Raw genomic sequence first — 20,679 nt, 5'->3', positions numbered from 1 at the left:
ATGCATCATTGACGCGTGCGGCGTGCCTAATAAATGGCGCTAAAATTTGACGTGCAGGTGCAGCACGAAAGACAAGCCCGAGCTCTCAAGCTTCAAGGCTGGAGCAACTTCTTCTACTGCTCTACACCACACCATGAGCATAGCACCCGCATAATACCACCGAGATCCTTTCAACATGTCCGACCGACGCAGCGAGTCTCGTGGCCGCTCGCGTACACCCACACCACCCGCAACCGCCGCCGACGACGATGCGCGACAATCACGCGACAACAACGCTCCCGTCCTCAATGGCAGCGGCATCAAGTCTCGCACACCCTCACGAACACCATCTCGCCGAAGCGCCAGCTACTCCCGCAGTAGATCACCACGAGGTCGCTCGCGCAGTGCCAGTCGGTCGAAGTCCCGCAGCAGGAGTCGTTCAGGCAGCCCAAATCGTCCTCGCTCCGCCAAAATCGTCATCGAAAAGCTCACCAAGAATGTCAACGTCTCCCATCTGCGCGAGATCTTCAGCACATATGGAGAAATTCAAGACCTGGAGATGCCTATGAATAAGCACTTTATGACGAATCGAGGAATCGCATACGTCCTGTTCTCACAGCCGTCCTATGCGGAAAGTGCCATTGCCAACATGCACGAGGCACAGCTGGATGGCGCGTTGATCTCTGTCAGCATAGTCCTGCCACGTCGGAGATTCAGCCGGAGTCCACCACCAATGCGGCCTCCACCAAACAGATTCGGAGAGCCACATCGACATCGCGAGGGTGGACCTCCTCAGAGACCACCGCCAGGAGGAGGAGGATACGGACGACCACCTCCACCAGGGAGAGGCTCTCCAAGCTATGGTGGTGGAGGACGGGGTGGGAGGAGAATGAGTCCTGGACCAAGATATGGCGGACGAGGTGGTGGTGGAGGTTACAGAGATCGATATGACGACCGGGACAGCTACAGACCGCGGGGAGAGTCAAGGAGCAGGAGTCCGCCAAGAAGAGGAGGGAGCCCACCAAGGAGATCGAGAAGTCCAAGCTACAGTCGCAGTCCACCTCCACGACGGGAACATGGTGGCAGGAGACGACGCAGCCCGAGTTACTCAAGCGACAGTCGAAGCCGGAGTCGTAGCCCGAGCAGAGATCGTCGTGGTGGAAGGCGATAGGGGAGTCCATCTGGACAGCCAAGCATAAAACACTCGAGCGATAGTCGGAGCAGGAGCCGCAGCTTTAGTGCAGATTATCGTGGTGGAAGGTCAACTCCAAAGTCACCTCGGCAACGTGACTCTCAATGCGGCCATCGATCTCGAAGTCGCTGCGATGTTTACAATAGCCAATGCAGAGGTCGTAGTCACAGCAGTCATAGACCAGTAAGAGCACGATCGACGCACGAGTCACCGCGATGCGGGGAAAAGTCACAATCGCTCCCGCATTGGTCAGGTTAGATGATACCCTGTACGTATAGAGCAGCACAGTGTAGCGTGAAAAGCTGTTTGTATCATGAGCGACAGTTTTCATTTCTTCGCCGCTGCATGTATGCTACGTCCCACGCCACAGATGCAGACGCTCGCCGTCCTAGTGAAGGAAGCAAGCAAAACAAGTTTCATCCCTTCACCCGAAAATTGGTATGGAAGTTCTACTCTTGCTAATAGAAACGCCAGCCATTGAATCTTGTCTGTTGTTGTCGTGGTTCACATATGCACATGCTCCCTCCTTCTTCTATCCTCTACGGCCGTGTCTCATGCTCTTGCCGTCATCGTATCATATGAGGGCGGTCGATCAAGGGGTTCTGTACGCAACTCGTCTAGTATCCAACCTTGATCAAATAATCCCCCAACTGCTCAACCGTGTTCGCGGCACTACCAGGCTGCACACTCTCCGGATAGTGCGCCACAAGGATAGCCTGCTGCGTCTTGACAATCACAACTCCCTCCCGTCCCTGTGTTTCCCAAGTCAGCGACTGATCAAGAGCACATCCCCTCCACCCGAGTTCCTCATCCTTTCCCCACAGAATCCCACTCTTCTTCCTGACTTCCGTCACGTTATCATCTTGTAAGTGCTCACTCACCTTCTTTCCGTAGATCGAGCGGTCGTCGGCTTTTAGCACGACGTATTTCTCGCCGGCGATGTGGAGGCCTGTGGACTGGACTTGTTTTACGTCGGCGGTGTCTTTGTAGGCGGTGGTGATGGAGGTCATTTCGGCGGGGGAGATTTGGAAGGAGGGGGATGTGGCCCAGACGCTGTCGCCGGCGGCGCTGAAGATGGCGGCTTTGTCGACGTTGCCGGTGCCGACGAGGCTTGGGAGGTTAGTATGCGAGGATGGAGATGAGGGCTCGAGGGAGGATACCTTTGGTCGACGTATGCTGTGAAGGGGCTGTTAGTGGGTGGTGTTTTGAGGTTGTTGCGACTGGGTGGACGACATACCTTGCCAAGACATGGCTGCTGTGATGTGTGGTGTGGTGGTGAGGAGAGGAGGGTGCGCGGTCAGGTAGTGGTAAGGTGGGTGGTGTCTGTGAGAGGCAGGAGTGTTTTGGTGGATGATTGTGTCGAGAAAGCTAAGCAGTGCTTGTTATTCTCTGGTTGAACTGCTGTCAGGCACGCACTTGACAGGGATCTGCGGGGCTAAAGTCTCTTGTGGTGGGGGGGGGGTCTCACAGACCGGCACTTCACAGGATCTTCTTGTTGATCGCACGAGCACATGCGTCATTCACTCATCGGGGTCCGTCACAAGCGAGGTCACGAGATTAACAATGCGTCCTTACAATCTACTGAAGTGCTCTTTGCTGTAGTTCTTGCTGGGTATAGACAACAGCAGATACCCAAAGAGATGACAGCTCAGAATATGCCACTATCTCGAGACAAACACGATTGGGCCGAGCGGTGTGATGTTGTCACTGACATTTGGATGCCACCTTTGAACTCATAAGCTTTCTTCGGCACGCTTTTGCAACTCGCTCGAACGCTACCAATCCAAAAACCATCACCCGGGTGTCAGTGCCCATCACTTCCTCTTTCCAAACAATCATCCCCCATAACACAGCAACACAGGAATAGCAGTAACACCACTAACAATCCCTAAAGTCATCGTCATGACCTTCTAACCAACATGATCAATCATAGTCCCAGCCAGCACCGGCCCCAGAGCACATCCCCCAGCCCACGCCATATTGAACAAAGCATTCGCTTGCCCATAACTCCCCGCACCACCTTCTCTCACGATCCCAGCCTCGCGGTCTGCAAGGTCAATCTGATCAGCTCCATAGATGGTCTCCCCAAAAAGTGGCTCCAGCGCCAGAGGCATACAGCTTCCGATGAGAGTCAGCAGAACAATCAGCAACGCTTTCTGGCCAGTGTTATTGTGCTCTACGAGTCGCAGCAATATCAGTGCAACGGACAAAACTGCAAAGCCTGCGAACGCAAACCATCTCCCAGAACCCGCGAATCGATCTTGAAGTTTGCCGACGGCAGGACCGACCAGGGCTGGAGCGCTCAACGGCAAGAAGACCAGACCACCACCCGTTGCATTCCAGTGGAAAGTACTGCTCACGAAGAGGGGCAATGTCGCTTGGAAGCCGGAGAATGTACCCGCTAAGACGAGGACTGACCAGAGCGTGACTGTCATGCGAGTTGAGCAGAGGAGGCGGAGGATGCGGGGCACTTTCGAGGGCGGGTGCTGCGGACGGGGTTGAAGGCTGTAGCGGTGAAGGCTGGCTCTGAGGTCACCGTTGGAGCCTTCGGGACTGGGGATGATGTCTCCGCTGAAGAGACTGTCTCCACGAGAGGTGCTGTCTCCGCTCGACTTCTCTTCAACGGCCTGAAGAGGACAGTCTGATGTTGTGATGCCGGTAGCTCTCCAGCTTTGGATGACGGCTGCAAGTGGAGAGGCTGGAGCGTCGCTGGGTCGTCTGCTCGGGAAGGACATAGTTCGTCCGCTCAATCGTCGGGGTGAGGCTGTGCCGGGATCGACTATCGACTCCATTGTGTCTGTTCTGACTGGACGGACGGTGATGACTGAAGTCTTTCTCTCAGCTTTACCAGCTTCGAGGTCGACTTCATCGCTTGACTCAGTGACCAGATCCTCCTCAGCAACGAGGCTCTTCTCCTTCATGACAAATCGAAGCAGGATGTCCAGGACAACCACACCAACAATCATCCCGAACACAGCATTGAAGCCAGCACTCTGGTACATAACACCACCAAGAAGCGGTGCGATGAGGCTTCCCACATTGAGAGCGATGCCGACATACCCCATATACTCCCCAATCTGCCCATGTCCAACAGTATCAACCAGCACAGCAAGTCCAGTAGTCCACACGACAGTGCTCGAGAAGCCCTGCAGAAGTCTTCCAATAACCTGTGCCACGATGTGATTCCCGAACCACAGCATGAAAGTCGCTCCAAGCAAGATCAACAAGCCGATGGTGAAAGGCATCCGTCGAGATGTGCTCCGGTCTGTGTACCATCCCCATGGTACTGATGTGACGAATGCTGCGATGCCGAAGACTGCGAGAAGGATCGCTGTCCAGAATTGTACTTTATCCTCGGGTATGCCGATTTGTGTGTGGAGGGAGAATGGTGCCACGGGGATTATGGCTGCGAAGAGGAACTGGTCGGTGAAGACGGCGTAGGCTACGGTGAAGGTGATTAGGGCTTTCGATGACCGGAAGGCCTTGTATGCTGCTAGGGCTCTTTCCATGTTGGTTGAGGTGTTGACTGTAAGTTGTGAAGATGTTGATTCAATATCGATCGATGCTGTGCGGTCGAAGATTTTCGTACTTGTGTTATTTCGTCCTTGGTGTTGAGAGATATGTGAATGTGCAAGAGTCCCAGTCGGGGTATATATGGCTGTTGTCCAGGTAGAACTTCGTAAGCAAGTCCTCAGGCTCTTTGAGGACGCACCCCGTCAAAGTCCCGTACGCACAAACAACCGACCAAAGAGATATCTTCTAACAGTAACACCCGCTGGCCTACGGACATGAAGTATGAAGGCGAGCATAAGACATGAGGATAGTCCCCACAACACCAAGCTCCAAGCACCTCCAGCACAGGTCCCATTCACGGACTCGCCGTAGCTCAAAGCAAGAACGCGATGGTCCGCGATATAGCAACACCCAACCCAAACATCACGACCCGTGCTGAAAGGCGGTCGAGTGTCCTTGCTCTGCATCTGCCGCGTGCGCTACACCACAGTCAGCGATCTCCAAGGTCTCGAGTCCGCTTAGGGTAGATGTGGCTGCCTGAGGGAGCCGTGGACCAAGGCTTGGGACACATCCACGTGTATGAAAGCCATACATAACATCGCTGGCACATTGAGAGATCGTAGAGCCAAGAGGGATCGTGTGCAAATATTAGGTATTCTGTGGCTGACTTCCCTCGTCCGTGGGCGTCCAGTGGCTTGCGTCGTGATTCGTCTCGACCTAAGCTCTGGGCGGTGCATGCAGCCCTATGCATGTTCATTACAGCTCCGTAGCATCGGTAAAATCGAGATTTGGCTTGTGGTCAAGTGAGGAGCAGCGGATGTTGTCGATGAAAGTAGGCAAGCTTGGTAAAGATGCGGGAAGGATGCTGCATCTTGCTCCACGTGTCGCGGCAGCGCACAGGCCATGACCTCTCGACTGAGGGCATAGAGGTATAGACTTCTGGACGCAGCCACAACGCACTCCTGTCGTGTGCGTGCGAGGTATAACGGCGGATGCAGCGCCGACGCAGACTTCGAGGAGCTTTGCCACGTTGCTGGAAGTATAAGGTGCATGCGGTCCGCGTGGCATCGAGATCGTCGTTGGAAAATCTTCTCTTGTTCATAAGCCCCAAGGGCTCCTGACACAAGCAGTGGCCGCTTGCATGACTGTAAATGTATCTTTTATTAACGACGACGAATCTACCGCGGCGTAGCGGCTGCTATGAATGTCGAAGCGGAAGTGTCGCACAACTCGTATCTCTCTACAACATTACGTAGGTAGACGGTGCTCGGAGCGTTTTGTAGAGGCTCTAATAACTATCGCACTTCAAAGCAGTGATGCGGTTCAGCCGGTCAGGATTCATATGCTCATAGCAGTCAGCAGGCTCGTGCCGGTCGTCATCATCACCATTACCATCCTATGGCCTGTAGCTCTGACCACCGCCGCCCCCGCGCCTCATGCCATCAGAGTACATCCGGCCTTCATCACGGTATCTGCCCCTCGGCCCACCACCACCGAAGCGGTCGCCTTGGTAGCCGTATCGCCCGTCTTGGCGTCCGTCCTGGAACAGACCATCTTGTCGCCTTGGTCCACGATAGTAGTGGTCCATATAGCCACGATTGTCTCGAGGTCCAGCGGGGTAGTCATCTCGTGGCCGACGGTCTGGACCTCCGCGACGCTCTTCGCGCAGGCGGTCCTGGGCCTCTCGTGATTGTGCATTCTCATCGACCTCCATGCTATCGTCCATGACCGCATCGACGGGAACTTCGACATCTGCTTCGGGTTGTGTTACTGCAGATCCGCTCCAGTAGACGTGCAACGTGCGGCCATCAGCCTAGTAGTCGGGTCAGTAGGTGCAGATGCTATAGTCTCCAGTCATGCATACCTTCTTTCCGTTGAATGTGCTGATCACCTTCTCAGCGCCAATTCTGTCGGTGAAGGTCATCTGTGCGAGCACGTCTGGCCGAAGCTCCAGAATTTTGCAGGAGCACTCTCCGCCAATCTCTTGCATGACGCTTTCTATGTCGGCCGCCGTGGTGCCTGGCGCGAAGTTTGCAGCCAGAACCACAAAGGGACCAGCCGCGCCTCTGATGCTCATGCTCGCGCCGTTGCCATTCGCAACAGGTGCGTCGTATCCGTTATATCCATTGCTCCTAACATCGGAGGGTGGATCAGAAGCAGGCTGCCGAGCGGTAAGATCTCGTGCGCGTGGAGCTTGAGGTGCTGATGGTCGAGTCGGTGGTAGTGGTCGAGCTTGTGGTGGAGGACGTCCGTTGCGCGGTGGGGCCGTGTTTGAGCGAGTGACGGACGAGGTGGACGACGTGCGCTGTGCAGGATGTCAGCACTCACGTACAGATGCTGCTTCGACGTCGCGAAATGCACATACCTTGGTCACGCCCGCGGCGCCGATGCGACTAGCAAGACTGCCGCCAGGTGCAGCTGCAGGTTTGCCTTTGCCTTGGGACGCGTTGACGGGAGTCTTGGAGCGCCTCTCTTTGGAGAAGATCTTGTCTGCCAGGATCTGTGGACGGTTCTTCTCGCGGTCTAGCAATGTCAGTCGGGCTCTGACAGGAGCGCAACGAGTACTTACGCTGCTTGATCATCGCATTGAGATCAGCGGCCTGCTTGTCGTTCGCCATGATCCGCGGTTCTGCTTGTTGGGATTATGTTGGGTGATCAGGAGCGTAGCGATACTGCAGGCGGATCTTCGAGACAGGCGAGCTGCTGCGCGGTGTTGAGACGGTGATGTGGTGCAGCAAGTTGAAGCGGCCGCCGAATGGAAGCAAGTTCGCGACTGGCGAGTTCCACACGGGCAGGGGTTCTTCGGCCCGCTTCGGCAACGCCTGCCGAGCTCGATCACATGAACCAGCAGCAGATTCACGCATAAAATTCACGCATAAACATAGAAGTACACTTCGACCTCGGTCCAGTCTACAATGCTCGTTCAAACATCGCAAGCAATCGTATCACTGACTCAGATGCATGTCATCGCAGCTCGATACCGCCATCAGCGGATCGAGTTGACTGTGCTTGCCACTGCTCTCAGAGCTTCTCATCGTTAAGGTAGGTGATGGCTCCGGTTGAGCTGCTTGGACAGGCGCAATCGGGACATACGTTCCAGGTGGCAGTATCCGAGAGCACATATGGCATCTTCAAGGCAACCACCGCTGAAGATCAGCAACTACTATCTGGCAAGCTTGTGTTGCCGTGGTCTCCACACGATGCTGCCTCATCTCTTCTTCCCAAGCCAACAAGACGCATCACACAAGGCACGCAGCTATCCTGAAGGCACAACATACAACGATGTCTCCTCACACAGAGAGCATTGCACCACAGCCGGATAGGGAAACGATATCCCCCTCACCAGCGCGAAACGCCTTGCAGAGCAACCTCGAAAGCGGCCTCACTCTGACTAGGAAGAAGTCGTGGTTCGGCAGCGCTCGTGAGTGGGCATCCATAGGTGCTCATCATGCAAAGGGCTATCTCGAAAAGCGTCATGCCATGAGAGCAGAGAGGTACGTTCACATTCACCTCGCAAGGAACATTCACCTCGCAATGAACATTCACCTCGCAATGAGAAGTTTGCTGACCTGAGCCGTGCAGTGGTCGTGTCAGACAGCTCCAAGACAGCGACACACGCAGCGATGAGCTTTCATCATCCGACTGTGAGTGCTCAGATGACGAGTCCGCCACACCCTTCCAGCCAACGCCTGTTCGCCATCGCACCTTTACGCCAAAGACTGCAATGGCATCGCTACGTCAGCATACGCAGAGCACAAGAGGCAGGCATAAGCGGGGCACTTTGGATGATATCCATAGACCTGAAGAGGATCAGCCTGCACCGGCGAATCACACACCGACACCAACCAATGATGCGCACAAAGGCCACGCCAGGAAGTCCAGCGTTGCCAGAAGTCTGGTAGGAAGCATCCGTGGTCTGGGCAAGAGGGCCACTGTCGGTCGCAACGCCAACATCTCGCCGGACAAGGTTGTCGAACAGAGAGAATCTTCTTCGTCCTCGGAAGAAGACGCTGCTTTTGTGCCTTTACCTTCATCGCCCATCAACATCACTCCGCTGCCAACGTTGTCGTTGAGCTTGCCACCTTCGCAGCTGAATCTTGCGTTTGGGTTGAGTGACAGAGGTACGTTTCTGAAGGGTACCAGGCATCGGGCAGTGGCTGAGACCATAGCGGAGCGTGCGAGACATGCGCTGCACGACGCGCCCTCTCTACCGCTTACATTACAGTCTAAGACACTGGCACGTGGTTCTCGAGTATGGCTGACACCTTTCTGTTTGTAGCTTGCTCACCTCGTGATTATCTGGGATTACAGCCAGAGGACCTGGGCTCCGTACCCAAACAAGGACCACCAACACCAATGCCAGGAACAAACTGCACCCTTGAGCTCGACGGGGCTAACGATGAGACCGAACTCTTCGAAAGGAACGTCGAGTACAAAGATGAGATCAAGAAGAAGGAAAACCGAACGTTGAAGAAGATGGTCTCATTGGACGCCATGGCTGAGGAATGTGCAGCGCTGTCACCCAGCGATCGATTGAACCCAGTGCACAGAACCGTGTCGGATGTCACCATCAAGGACTGCCCTGATGACATGCCTAAGCTCACTCGAGAGTTGGCTCATCTCCAGACTCCATCTGCCGGTCATCGAGATCCACAGACTGGCGACTGGAAGAGCGAAGACCCTTTCGCACCGGGCAACGCTGTTGGTGACCTCGCAGGGCAAGGACCACCTTCGTGCGGAGCACAAGTCATACTGCCGTTGCGACCCAAGATCACGTTGCAGTCAGCTGACAGCGATCAACCTCGGACTCTCAACGAGAATGATATGCCAACTTTGACAGAGAGAATGGACGGTTCGAAGATCCTCATGGATCAGTCTGCCACGGCTACCGATAAGGTACAAGTGTGTGAGTGGTCTGACATTGAGATGCCATCTCACAGTAACCCATTTTTCGTACCAGAGGCTGTCCATGAGCAGAAAGACGATGTCGAACCAGACGGACCGATCGATGAACCAAGTGACCTTGTGGAGGTTTTCGCGATCCGGCCACAGAAACCAGCCCTTGGTGAAGCCACAGAGCGTGGCGCACCACATACCACTGCGGGAGACACTGGTGTGCCTCTGACCAGCGATACATTGCGCAACTTCGACGACGACGAGGAGCACATTCTCTACAATCCATCGATCGACGGGTCAGACCAGGACAGCATGCATGGTACGTTTTTGAAGGGTACCAGGCATCAAGCAGAGTCTGAGACTGTGGCGAACATGGCGCGTCGTGCAGAGCATGTCTCACGCGTTCCACCATAGTCTAAGACACTGCCACGTGGTTCTCGACCATAGCTAACACCCTTCTGTTTGTAGGTCCATTGCATCAAAAGTCGTCTGTGATGCAGATATACGACCTCCTGACCAAGACGCAGACACCCAGCCCAAAGAAGGTGACTACTGGTCTCGGAGGCTCGAACAGTACCGCGATCTTCTGGAAATTCAAGCCTTGGAATGCTACCCCGCCTCGTGCGAAGCAGACACACAACGAAGCCGCGAACGACTCGGATGGTGCTATCAAAGAGACCCCGCCACGGCTACGACGCAGATCTAGTCTTGATGTCGAACCCTCGGACTCAGGCCGGAGCCCAGACGCAGCCTCGACGGTGTTCGCTATGGATGTTAGCGGATCACCTAGCATGGGCGATCGGGTCCACTTCGACTTTGAACGTGCCGACCGCGCAAAGAGATACGCTATGCTAGCAGACAACGCGACTGCTGGTGACGAGACAAATGCCGTTGTCTTTGATGACTTGGATTTTGCACTTCAACCAGTGTCCAGGAATGAGGCACAAGTCACACCCACGGCCACCAATCAACCGCCAGTCAAAGGGCGGTCAAGACAAGGCTCTGCTTACAGCATCGATCCAGATCTCCAAGCCGACCTTGCTGAAATCTACGAGTTCCAAAACGCCATGTCAGGTACAACCTTTGACCCGAACCCGGTCGTAGTGGAAACCTCGAACCCAGCGACGCCGGTGCTTTCATCAGCTCAACCTCTGCTGCAAGCCGGCAAGGATGGATATGGCAATGACGGCGAGCCACGTAATGCCAGTGGCTATCAAGCAAGCTCGCCTTCGGAGGATACCCCAGCTCTTTCTCCGGGCGAGACAAAGTTCTGGCGTGATGTGCAGTCCTGTCCGTTCGGCACACCGCAGCCCATAGGTGACGAGTCTCCCACCCAGTCTTTGCACAAGCGGCAGTCTGCCTCAATCCTCAGCGCAACGCCGGATGCTGGTGTCGACGGATGGACACACGACGATAGAGCAGTCGATAGGGTGCCCGGTGATGCCTCGGATGACGTCTCCTTGCGGGCATGGGTACTGAACATGTCGCCATCCGATTCTGAGCAGCCTTCCTCACCGGCTGGGGTAGGAGAGGAGATGCCTCGATCCGACTCTGAGCAATCTTTAGACGAAGGCTTGAAATTATACCGCAGCTTCACCAGCAACCCGGACATACGGTATTCGGATACGCCAACCATACCAGAGGAGGACTCCCCCGTTGATAGGCAATTCGCGTCTCCAGACAGTGCCTACAACGCTGACCAGAGCTCGGATGCGGTAGAGCCTGTGTCGCCGAGTGAGTCCCGCAGCAGGAAGACCACGGCCGCCAGCCCACCGCACTAGGTGGGAGGAGAGGATGTCGAAGGGTTGGCTGATATCCTTACGTCGAGTTGGTTACACGTGTTGGTTGTATGAATTGATGAGGTTTGGACTGTGCTAGCATGGCGTAGGTTTGTGGTCCTGGCGGTCGCTTGTAGTGGACAGTCCTAGCTAGGTATATCCAGATTCAGCATTGAATTCGACGGTATCATTGCTGCTGGTTCTTCATGGTTCGTCCATAGCGATGGGCAGATCGTCGTACGAGGGCTCAGGACAAAAAAGGTGGCCGCTGTGCTTTAAATGTAGAGAATGATCATGACCTATGCGAAACGCTCCGGGTACCGTAGGCCTAAGCAGTCTTGTAGAGAGACGCGTCGTACAACGCTTCCGCTTCCACGTCTGCAGCGATTGCTACGCTGCGAGAGCACTGTCGTGGGTACCTAAAGAAGTGGCTCTGTAGTTGTGCAAGCGGCCACCTCTTTTGTCAGGAGCCCTCGGTAGTTCGTGCTGTTGCACTGTCCTTTTGTCTTCGGGACACTGCCGCGGAGTTCCGCCATGGCGGACGCGTTGTCGCTATGCTTGGACTCTTCTGGTTCGTGATCTATCCCATGGGCCCTCTCTCGAGCATGGTGAAGATGCGTCTCATGCAGTGCGACTTTAGTATCGAGAGTTGAGGTGCAAAGACAGAAACGCGGTCAGTGACGACCTGTGCACGGACATGCACGTGATCGCGCTAGCGTGTTAGATAACCATGATAAGCGTCAGGTGGTGGGGCTGTCCAAACGAGCTCCAGCACAAGGTCTCTTTCAGGTCTCTACAAGTCACAACAGCCTTTCCTAAGATGCTGCCTTAGCATCACGTTACAGTACACCTGTCATCACACATCGCGCTGTTATAAGTGCGACGAAGCTGCAGTGGTTGTGATACGGCAACCGCTTTCATACAGCTCTAGACTCGCACGACCGCGGTGAGGTCACGCGAGCACCGACAACATGTTTGGCTTCATCGCAGATATCTTGACGTGAGTAGCGTAGGGTACGATCGCAGCCTACAGAGTACTGACTTGCACTCTCTAGCTCGGTCACATCCATCCTCCTCCCCGTCTTCTTCTCCTACAAAGCGCTCCGAACCTCCGACCCAGCAGTCCTGACACCATGGCTGATGTACTGGACCACACTCTCGCTCTTCCTAGCCGTTGAGTCGCAGCTCTACTTCATCCTCTCCTGGGTTCCCTTCTACAGCTGGATCCGCTTCGGCGTCCACCTCTACCTCGTCCTGCCCGGCCAGCAAGGCAGCGTCTTCATCTACAAACAGCACATCCACCCATTCCTCGAAGACCACGAACGACAGATCGATCGCATGATCAGTGATGCGCATGCCAAGGGCAAGGCTGCAGGCTTGGATGCTGTCAAGAGAGCGATTGAGTATGTGCGAGTGAACGTCTTGGGTCAAGAGCCGCGCAGACCAACACCACCACCAAGCCGCAATGTCAGCTACACAACACACCTCTTCAACCGCTTTGCCATGCCCACGGCTCGCGAAAGTCTCGCGACAGCCGGTACCAGCCATATCTTCAACATGCTCGGCAAAGTCCTCCAGCAAAGCACATACCCCGACGCCACATCCCATGACGCCGCAGCTCGCGATCTCGCCAGTTCTGGAACCTTGATCCCCTCAGACCTCCGTGGCGAAGACCGCAACGACTTCGTCAATACTCAACGCGAACGCCTCCGGACCCTCCTCCAAGCCTTCGATGCCGAAGCCTACGACGCCGACGACGCAGCAACAAGCGGATCACAGTCCCGGTCAGGCGCGCCACAAGCACCCTCAAGTCGCAAGTCGTACCTCTCACCAGACGCACCATACATGCACGCCTCGCGCTCAGAGTCCGAGTTTGAAGATTTGGGCTACGAGACCATGCCGGACCCTGACCAGTTCCGTCCACGCCAGGATCGTGATAGGACGCCGCCCGGTAGGACTCCTGGAGAGCAGAAGCCGGGATGGAGTAATTGGATTTGGGGAAATTATGGGGAGAAGGATAGCGTGGTGGAGCCTAAGAAGGACATGTAACGACTTTATGAACTTGAATGAACACCAGTGGGGATGGCGTTTGGGAGACACGGCGCAATGACACGGTAGCATAGATGATGACACGTTACATGAGAGCCTGGAGAGGGGCTGCCGCATTGAGCGGGAAACGCTCTGGGAACCATGAGAGCGGCCGAGATGCTGCGAACAGCTTGTGAATGCATGTACTTTGACGACTACATACCCAACTTCATCGTCTATCGTGGCCACATGTTGGGCGCGCTTACGGTGGACGCTTCTGGGCACACATCATCTTGGTTCGCCTGTAATTGCATGCTCGCTTGCCGGGACTAGGAAGATTCACCACTACTCGTAGACTTTTGTGCCGTCAATCTTGACTAGTAGTCCTGATTGACACGTGCCAAACCCAGGCTCAGGCACGGGATACTTCGCCTTGATATTGCCTGGAATCTCAAGTATTGTCGACAACTATCCTGGGTCGAATGGCGAAGTGGCTAGATTCATAGTCGCTGACTCGATTCCGCACCACGCACTCATAGCAAGGCAGGATAAGCGATGCTATTGTGGGCAGTTGTGGTTGAGAGGCTATCCGATCCAGGACGGTTGTTGTTCTTTGCCGTACGGTTAGCCACAGATAGACGCCAGCAGCATACTGTGTCGCCAGGCCTTGGTGAATGCACTGGTTGCTCCTTCACAGCGCATACTTGAACAACGGACTCTTATCTCCCATCCTTTCCAATTCCTCCTCGCCATACCTCGCAATCGCCTCCTGCTCCGTCAAATGCTCATGCCTCTTGTTATGGCTCCAGTACAAGAACTCGAGCGTCAAAGCGGCAATGATCCCAGCTGTCGCGAAACCCAAAGAGCTGCCAAAGCCAGTGGCATAGCGAGGTGCCTCGCGCTCCAGGAAGATGAACGAGCCTGCGAATCCGCCGCTGTTGCCGATCATGATCTGCGAAAGAATTAGTAGGCTTGAAGCTGTAGGGAAGAATGATGGAGCTTTTACCATAAACGCAATCCCAGCAGCTCTCTTCCCCGCCCCTGCGAGATTGTTGATCGTCCAGGAGTTGTTGCCTGGAATGATTGGGTACAGTCCGACACAAACCAGACAGACCATAGCGTAGCACAGCGGGACATTATCCGCAATGTCCGCTGCGAAGCAGAACAAGACCGAGAACGAGATGACCAGGAGAAGTTGGTGTCCCACAATGAACGGCATCCGCCAGGCCAACTTGTCCGCCACCAACGCACTCACCACAGCCGCGATTGCACCGCAGACGTATGGAGGTGCCGTCAAGAGCTGTGCTTGCGTCGACGCGAAGCCCATGTTGCGAATGATCGACGGCATGGTGAATTTCAAGCCGTAGTTGGGCACAGTGTTGGACCAGAAGACGATGCTTTGTAGGTAGAGTTGCCAATCTGTCACGACAGCTTTGATGACCTGCCAATTGACTCTCCTCTTCCTCTCGCCATCAGCATTCTTCTTATCCTTCGTTCTCACGCCGCGGTAGGCAATGTGTGACAGTTCGAGGAACTTGGTCTCGTCGGGCGTAAGCCATTTGGCAGTGGTGGGAGAGTCTGGGAGGGCGAAGAAGCAGAGTGCGCCCATGAGGACGGAGACGATGCCCTCCATGATGAAGATCCATCGCCAGCCTTCGTACCCGCCGAGACCGTCCATTTGGGCTAGACCAGCTGCAAGCAGGCCGGAGAAGGCACCAGAGGCGGCGGATGCGAGATAGAAGCAGGCCATGCGGGTTTGGGTCTTTTGGGGTGGGCACCATTCCGATACGAGCCAGATCGCACCTGGGAAGAAGCCGGACTTGGCAACTGTCAGTACTGTCTGATGTAAACGTCTGAGTGAAAGCGCACCTCAAAGACCCCAATCAAGAACCTCGTCACGAGCAATCCAGCAAAAGACTCCGTAACTCCACTCATCGTCATGATGATCCCCCAACAAGTAACCAGAATCCCAATATAAAAGCTCGGCTTCGTAAACTTGCTCAGCAGAATATTGCTAGGCACCTCGCACAAAACGTAAGGTATGGAGAACACCACCAGAGCAATGTTGTAATCATTCCCAGTCATCCCAAGACTTGTTTCGAGGCCTTCGATCTTGGCGTTCCCGATGTTGGCGCGGTCGAGATGCGCGATTAGGTATAGGAGAGCTAACATGGGTACGACCCGTTTGTCGACTTTGTGGTAGATGCGGCTTTGTTCTTTGGGTTCCATGTTGGCAAGCCAGACTCGATCGTCGGCACTGAGGCCCTTGGTTTTGGCTTGGTCATTCTTGCTGTCGATGTTTTCGATGTGGGTGAAGGCTTCGATGGCTTTTTCTTTGGTATCGAGGCTGTCTGCATCGCTGCGTCCCGGGCTGTGGGCCATGATGAAGGAGTGTTAGAGTTCAGGTGGGAAGGGATATAAAAGAGTTGATTAGATACGGAGGATGAGGGAAAGATATGTGAACCGCCAATGACCTACTGCATATTCCATAGGTCCATTCTCCGCCACGAGCAGCACGAGCACTCCTCATAGCTCGAACGCATTACCGATGCACCGTGAGATTTTGCAGCACGGGATCTATCAGATACGATGCACCGGGTAATGTCGATGCCAGAAGACCTCATGGCATTTTCCCACACGCCCTAATGCCTGGATGATACTGAAGGAACAACCAAGCGTGGAAGCCGCATTGGCTGACGATGTGTCGTCCTGTCAGAGTGGCCTCTCAGCAGGTTCAAGGTAGCCCTACGGTACGTTCCATGGTGTGGCAATACATTTCCGGCGTCGCGTGCTGGGCACGACATGGCACGTGGCTTGAAGTGCGGAGGTATTTCCTTGGATGTCTTGGTTGTTCTTGAAGGAGAAATGTCCTTCTTCTTGTAGGCTCGCAGATGGCTCCGGACCCTGTCTATCCATCAAGCTCCTCCTGGAAGAGCGCCACTGATGTCTTGAGGAACGCTTCGAAGGATTGGCTACTGCAGCGGTTAGAATGGCTGGATTTGCTGGGAGAGGTACTTGTTGAGTCCCAGAGAAGGTAATCCGAAGTAGCATCGGTTTCGCTACCTAGAGAACCTTGTGTTTGATTCTCGATGGTGCAAGCGTGCGTAATAAGTCAGCGCATATGTTCTGCTTCGCTATGCAATGCGAAATGGGCTCCACGTTGGAGACATGCGAACAGCGCCCGGCCGTGCAGATCTTCACCTGCAGTGATGCATGAACATCTGGGGTATGTTGGAGAAACCATGTGCTCGCATAACTCAGGTAGCGGCTTTCTCCGAGTCTTCTATCATTTTATCCTGCCGCACAGCTCTCTCAAATGTTCACTAGTTCGCTGTGGGTGGTTGAGGAGGCTTCGGAATAGTCCGGATCTCGTGTGAGGTCGACGGAGTGGGTATGACTGCAGAGCATTGTTCCGAGCCTGACGGTCCGCCTTTCTTGCCGTTTTGTACGCAGGCGTGCGGAGGAACCCGCCATCGATGAATGGTCGGAAGTGGAAGGAGGCCGTGGCTCCAGTGTCTGGAGACGGCCTCGTGGGTCATTCATCATACAGAGCCCATGTATGTGCTGTGGCTAGGTGATAGCACACGTTGAACCTGTTGTTGCACGAGTCCATCATGTGAGAACGGAAGAAACCGAGTCGCGATGAACATGAATTCACCCACATTTCCTTGGCGACCTGGTCAGAGCTCAATCAGCGCGTTCATGACGCGTGCTTTGTGCGACTTCCTTCTCTATCGTCTCGACAACTGCATTTCATTTGATGTGATTGCTACATGGCTCTTGCAGTACCATCACTTCGGGACATCTGTCCCATTCTGCAGCCGCTCGTATGGTTACGATCGTGTTGTTCAAATCGGCTTGACAGCAACATCAACAACCAACGACCACCTGACGTGTTCCTGACTCAAGCACCTATGCATCCTTGGAGTACGTCGCAGCGACACTGATGCGACCATTGACGGTGAAGTCCGGTCCAGCGCAGAGCATCAAGAGGATCGAACAATACCCCGCGATGCCATGATCGTCCGCCCGTACGTCCGTCAGAGGTCACGATGCTTCATTTCTAGCATGGCAGTCTGCAATACAGCACACACAAGCAACCCATACAAACAAGTGCCCCCTAATTAGCAATATAAGCAGTCTCGGCAACAATCATGTCCATCATCGAACGCTCCGCCCCGATCAACCTCCAGTACCGCATCTGTGTTGTTACTTCGGCCTCGAGCCCGCTAGGAGTTGTGATAAGCAAGACACTGTTGAAAGCGAATGCCTTCGTGCTGGGCGTCGATACACAGCCGATCGATCCCTCGCTGAATGCAGGTCTGGGGACCCACTTCCAATTCGAGCAGCGTGACGTGCAAGATGTCCAAACACCAAAGCAGTTGATTGAGGCTGTGAAAGAGAAGTTTGGGTTGGAGAACATCGATGCCTTAGTCAACACTGTAGGGAAGCAGTCTGAAGTTATAGGCCTAGGTGAGCTGAGTAGAGCTATTGGGCAAGTTATGGCGGAACAAAGAAAGGGAACAATCGTCAATGTGCCAGGTGATGTTGAAGGCAAAGACGAGGAACAGCACAGGCGTGTTGTAAGTGATCTTCTGATGGCAATCGACCGCTGGAGCTGACGCCACACAGCTTGACTTGACGCAAGATGTTGCACGCGAGCTGGGTAGCGGAGACATCCGATGCAACGCAGTTGTTCTACAAGGTAAGCCGACGTGCGTCTATGTCGTGACGTGAAAGCTGGTAATGGGTGGCATGTAGCTCCCACGAACGCCGGACAGCATCAATCTGCCAAGGCGTACGAAGAAGCAAAGACGCACATGAAGACGTTGATGAACACTGAAAAAGTGAAAGATGCGCCTGGCTCCACGAGAGCGGCGCCAATGATGTATGATGTTGGGAACGTCACTTTGTTTCTGGCTGGGGACATGAGTTCGAACATTCGCAGCTCAGCTGTGCTTACCGATGGCTCATATACCGAACTAATGTAACTCCTTGGTACGGTGAAAGCTTACATAGCTAGTCATCAAAATTGCATATGGCAGAAGTCGACCGGGAGAAGCGGACACTACTTTGCGTACAACTTGTCGGCCTAGATCGCCACATTGAGGTATGTCCTCGTCTGTGTCGAAACTTTCGCACGCTGATATCATGTGAAACAGTCCAGTACTTGCAGCTTCGTCTCCGCTTATGGTCATCCCGATACCACGATCGTGGTAGGGCGAGCACGGCAGCACTGCTCATTGACCACTTGTTCGGCACCACAACCATGTCACCAATCTCGTGCTTCGCGATGATTCTGCACGCAAATTTTTGTTATCATCCGCCAAGGTGGGACAGCGTGTGCCTAATCGGCGGCGTTGTCGCAGCAGAAGGGCACAGCATCTCTTCTTGGTTTTGTTTGCTGAACACCGCTTCCTTCCTCTGCATCCGCAAACGCAAATTCGCCTACGATGAAACACTTTCTACAGCTGATCTCGAGTCTCGCTATCCTTTCATGTCAGTCAGATGCATCACAGCTTGAAGAGCGTCAATTTGGCTGTACGGCGCCGCTGCAAAGGAGATCATGGTATGTCTCAGCCACGCGCCAATCATTACAAAGGTGCTAACAAGGTGAAGGACGAGCTTGACTCCTGCGAGCAAACGTGCGTATCTGGATGCGGAGAGGTGTCTCATAGACACTCCTGCACAATACGGAGTACCAGGTGCGAGGACCGTTTGGGACGAACTGCAGTACTCCCACGTGCGACAGTCGAACCACATCCATGGTGTGGGGCAATTTCTGCCATGGCATCGCTACTACATGAAAGCTCATGAAACTTTGCTGCAAAAACATTGCGGCTATCAAGGTGGCGTGCCTTACTGGGCGGAGGCGGAGCACGCAAGCAACATCAGACAATCTCCTATATGGGACGCCGAGCTTGGCTTTGGCGGCGATGGCACTGGCGCGGATGGCTGCATCTCAACTGGTCCATTCGCGAACGTCACACTCGTCGTGAACGCTGACTCGGCAGCTGGAGAACCGTACTGCCTACGGCGTGCTATCAGCGTAAACGACTTCCAGAATGCCGGTCAGAGCTACATTGATGACTGCTTCGCAATCCCAGACTACTGGCCTGCCATGAGTTGCTATGGGCTGAGTCCGCACTGGTCTGGCCATGCTGGGACTGGCGGTGTCATGGCAGATGCAATGCTCGCCCCAGGCGACCCCATCTTTTTCCTGCATCATACGAACCTCGACCGTCTGTACTCGCTATGGCAAAGAGCGGACCCCGGCCGGTATACGGAAATAGGAGGTCCCAACTTGAGCCCAGAGTTCAATGGCATGAACAACTGGCCTATGCCTGGGCCAGAGATTACAGAGCATGATGGCGATCCGTCCGGTGTAACGACTTTGGATCATGTTCTGTGGATGGTAGGGATTTTGCCAAATGTGACGATCAGGGACGTCTTGGATCCGCGTGGAGGAGTGATATGTGCGGAATATGTGTGAGAAGCCCTGAGGCTTGATCGAGGAAACGGGTGGAGATGATTGGGATGGCATACTGCATGCTGTATGCAACCATGATGTTACTTAATAATGTTTGTTAGTTAGGTGGTCCACGTAGAGAGGTCTTACCTGTGTTACTGCAGCTGTTCGCGGTTGACCACTGCCTAGCTGATCCTTCGCCGAGCGTTGTACTATCCGTTCGCACTAACCGGGTTCCCAATCACCCTTGACACTACCATTGATATCTCGCAATGGATCAAACCCCTATACAAATGATTGCAACTCATGTAGAAGGCATCGCACACAACTGCGTCAAGTCCCTAAACGGCCGGAACTTCTCCCCCAGTGCGAGTGGCTGGAATCAGATGGCGGCCATCTTCAGAGCAGATTCGGAACACCCACAGGGCGGCATCGCCGAGCAGGGACTTGAAGAACACCTGGAAATGCAACGACAAATCGCACAAGAGCACCCGCAGTACCGCCTTCGCCTTCTCGACCTCCACACGGAAGTGGATGAACGAGCTGGCTCGGCAAGCGTGTTCATGACGGTGGAAGCCACTGGCATCCCACCTGGCGTGATCAGACAAAGCGTCGGTGTTTCCAAGTTTCAGCTGATCGATGGGCGCTGGCTTTGTGTCAGGTATGGAGGTGCGAGAGGTATGGTGGGGGACTCTTGAATGCCCGGCGATGTTCAACAGTCTCGCTTTCACTGCCCGGCAACGGGAGGTCCTCTCGCATACAGATCTACACAGATCTACGGCATCCCAGGTTCGGAACCCCATGTCTGCTCATACATCGACAGC

At 54.4% G+C, this 20,679-nt stretch overlaps 10 protein-coding genes across 10 annotated transcripts; 6 read left to right on the top strand and 4 right to left on the bottom strand.

Moving 5' to 3' along the window:
- Window positions 1-175: 175 nt before the first annotated feature.
- Window positions 176-1,150, top strand: CLAFUR5_10597 (RNA-binding protein with serine-rich domain 1-A; the record flags this gene model as incomplete). Its single annotated transcript, XM_047909745.1, has 2 exons — window positions 176-393; window positions 427-1,150. 2 exons carry the CDS (start codon window positions 176-178, stop codon window positions 1,148-1,150), a joined length of 942 nt encoding a protein of 313 aa, XP_047764374.1.
- A 638-nt stretch (window positions 1,151-1,788) lies between these two features.
- Window positions 1,789-2,421, bottom strand: CLAFUR5_10596 (Profilin; the record flags this gene model as incomplete). Its single annotated transcript, XM_047909744.1, has 4 exons — window positions 1,789-1,923; window positions 2,053-2,281; window positions 2,332-2,347; window positions 2,409-2,421. The coding sequence occupies 4 exons, from the start codon at window positions 2,419-2,421 to the stop codon at window positions 1,789-1,791; spliced, it is 393 nt and encodes a 130-aa protein (XP_047764375.1).
- A 660-nt stretch (window positions 2,422-3,081) lies between these two features.
- Window positions 3,082-4,680, bottom strand: CLAFUR5_10595 (uncharacterized protein; the record flags this gene model as incomplete). Its single annotated transcript, XM_047909743.1, has 1 exon — window positions 3,082-4,680. One exon carries the CDS (start codon window positions 4,678-4,680, stop codon window positions 3,082-3,084), a length of 1,599 nt encoding a protein of 532 aa, XP_047764372.1.
- Window positions 4,681-6,080: 1,400 nt separating this feature from the next.
- Window positions 6,081-7,302, bottom strand: CLAFUR5_10594 (uncharacterized protein; the record flags this gene model as incomplete). Its single annotated transcript, XM_047909742.1, has 4 exons — window positions 6,081-6,497; window positions 6,549-6,989; window positions 7,050-7,207; window positions 7,254-7,302. 4 exons carry the CDS (start codon window positions 7,300-7,302, stop codon window positions 6,081-6,083), a joined length of 1,065 nt encoding a protein of 354 aa, XP_047764373.1.
- Window positions 7,303-9,040: 1,738 nt separating this feature from the next.
- On the top strand, window positions 9,041-11,361 carry CLAFUR5_10593 (uncharacterized protein; the record flags this gene model as incomplete). The annotated part of the gene is made up of 2 exons (XM_047909741.1): window positions 9,041-9,799; window positions 10,108-11,361. The coding sequence occupies 2 exons, from the start codon at window positions 9,041-9,043 to the stop codon at window positions 11,359-11,361; spliced, it is 2,013 nt and encodes a 670-aa protein (XP_047764378.1).
- A 968-nt stretch (window positions 11,362-12,329) lies between these two features.
- Window positions 12,330-13,407, top strand: CLAFUR5_10592 (Receptor expression-enhancing protein 4; the record flags this gene model as incomplete). Its single annotated transcript, XM_047909740.1, has 2 exons — window positions 12,330-12,358; window positions 12,414-13,407. The coding sequence occupies 2 exons, from the start codon at window positions 12,330-12,332 to the stop codon at window positions 13,405-13,407; spliced, it is 1,023 nt and encodes a 340-aa protein (XP_047764379.1).
- Window positions 13,408-14,077: 670 nt separating this feature from the next.
- CLAFUR5_10591 (MFS-type transporter cnsO) lies at window positions 14,078-15,768 on the bottom strand (the record flags this gene model as incomplete). The annotated part of the gene is made up of 2 exons (XM_047909739.1): window positions 14,078-15,205; window positions 15,256-15,768. The coding sequence occupies 2 exons, from the start codon at window positions 15,766-15,768 to the stop codon at window positions 14,078-14,080; spliced, it is 1,641 nt and encodes a 546-aa protein (XP_047764376.1).
- A 1,772-nt stretch (window positions 15,769-17,540) lies between these two features.
- Window positions 17,541-18,377, top strand: CLAFUR5_10590 (Short-chain dehydrogenase/reductase; the record flags this gene model as incomplete). Its single annotated transcript, XM_047909738.1, has 3 exons — window positions 17,541-17,969; window positions 18,019-18,091; window positions 18,148-18,377. 3 exons carry the CDS (start codon window positions 17,541-17,543, stop codon window positions 18,375-18,377), a joined length of 732 nt encoding a protein of 243 aa, XP_047764377.1.
- Window positions 18,378-18,839: 462 nt separating this feature from the next.
- CLAFUR5_10589 (Tyrosinase ustQ) lies at window positions 18,840-19,879 on the top strand (the record flags this gene model as incomplete). Its single annotated transcript, XM_047909737.1, has 2 exons — window positions 18,840-18,955; window positions 19,006-19,879. The coding sequence occupies 2 exons, from the start codon at window positions 18,840-18,842 to the stop codon at window positions 19,877-19,879; spliced, it is 990 nt and encodes a 329-aa protein (XP_047763960.1).
- A 248-nt stretch (window positions 19,880-20,127) lies between these two features.
- On the top strand, window positions 20,128-20,553 carry CLAFUR5_10588 (uncharacterized protein; the record flags this gene model as incomplete). The annotated part of the gene is made up of 1 exon (XM_047909736.1): window positions 20,128-20,553. One exon carries the CDS (start codon window positions 20,128-20,130, stop codon window positions 20,551-20,553), a length of 426 nt encoding a protein of 141 aa, XP_047763959.1.
- Between the last annotated feature and the right edge of the window lie 126 nt (window positions 20,554-20,679).

The sequence above is a fragment of the Fulvia fulva genome, chromosome 7 (genome assembly GCF_020509005.1).
Source record: "Fulvia fulva chromosome 7, complete sequence".
NCBI lineage: Eukaryota > Fungi > Ascomycota > Dothideomycetes > Mycosphaerellales > Mycosphaerellaceae > Fulvia > Fulvia fulva.
This window is presented reverse-complemented; position numbering and strand designations above follow the sequence as displayed.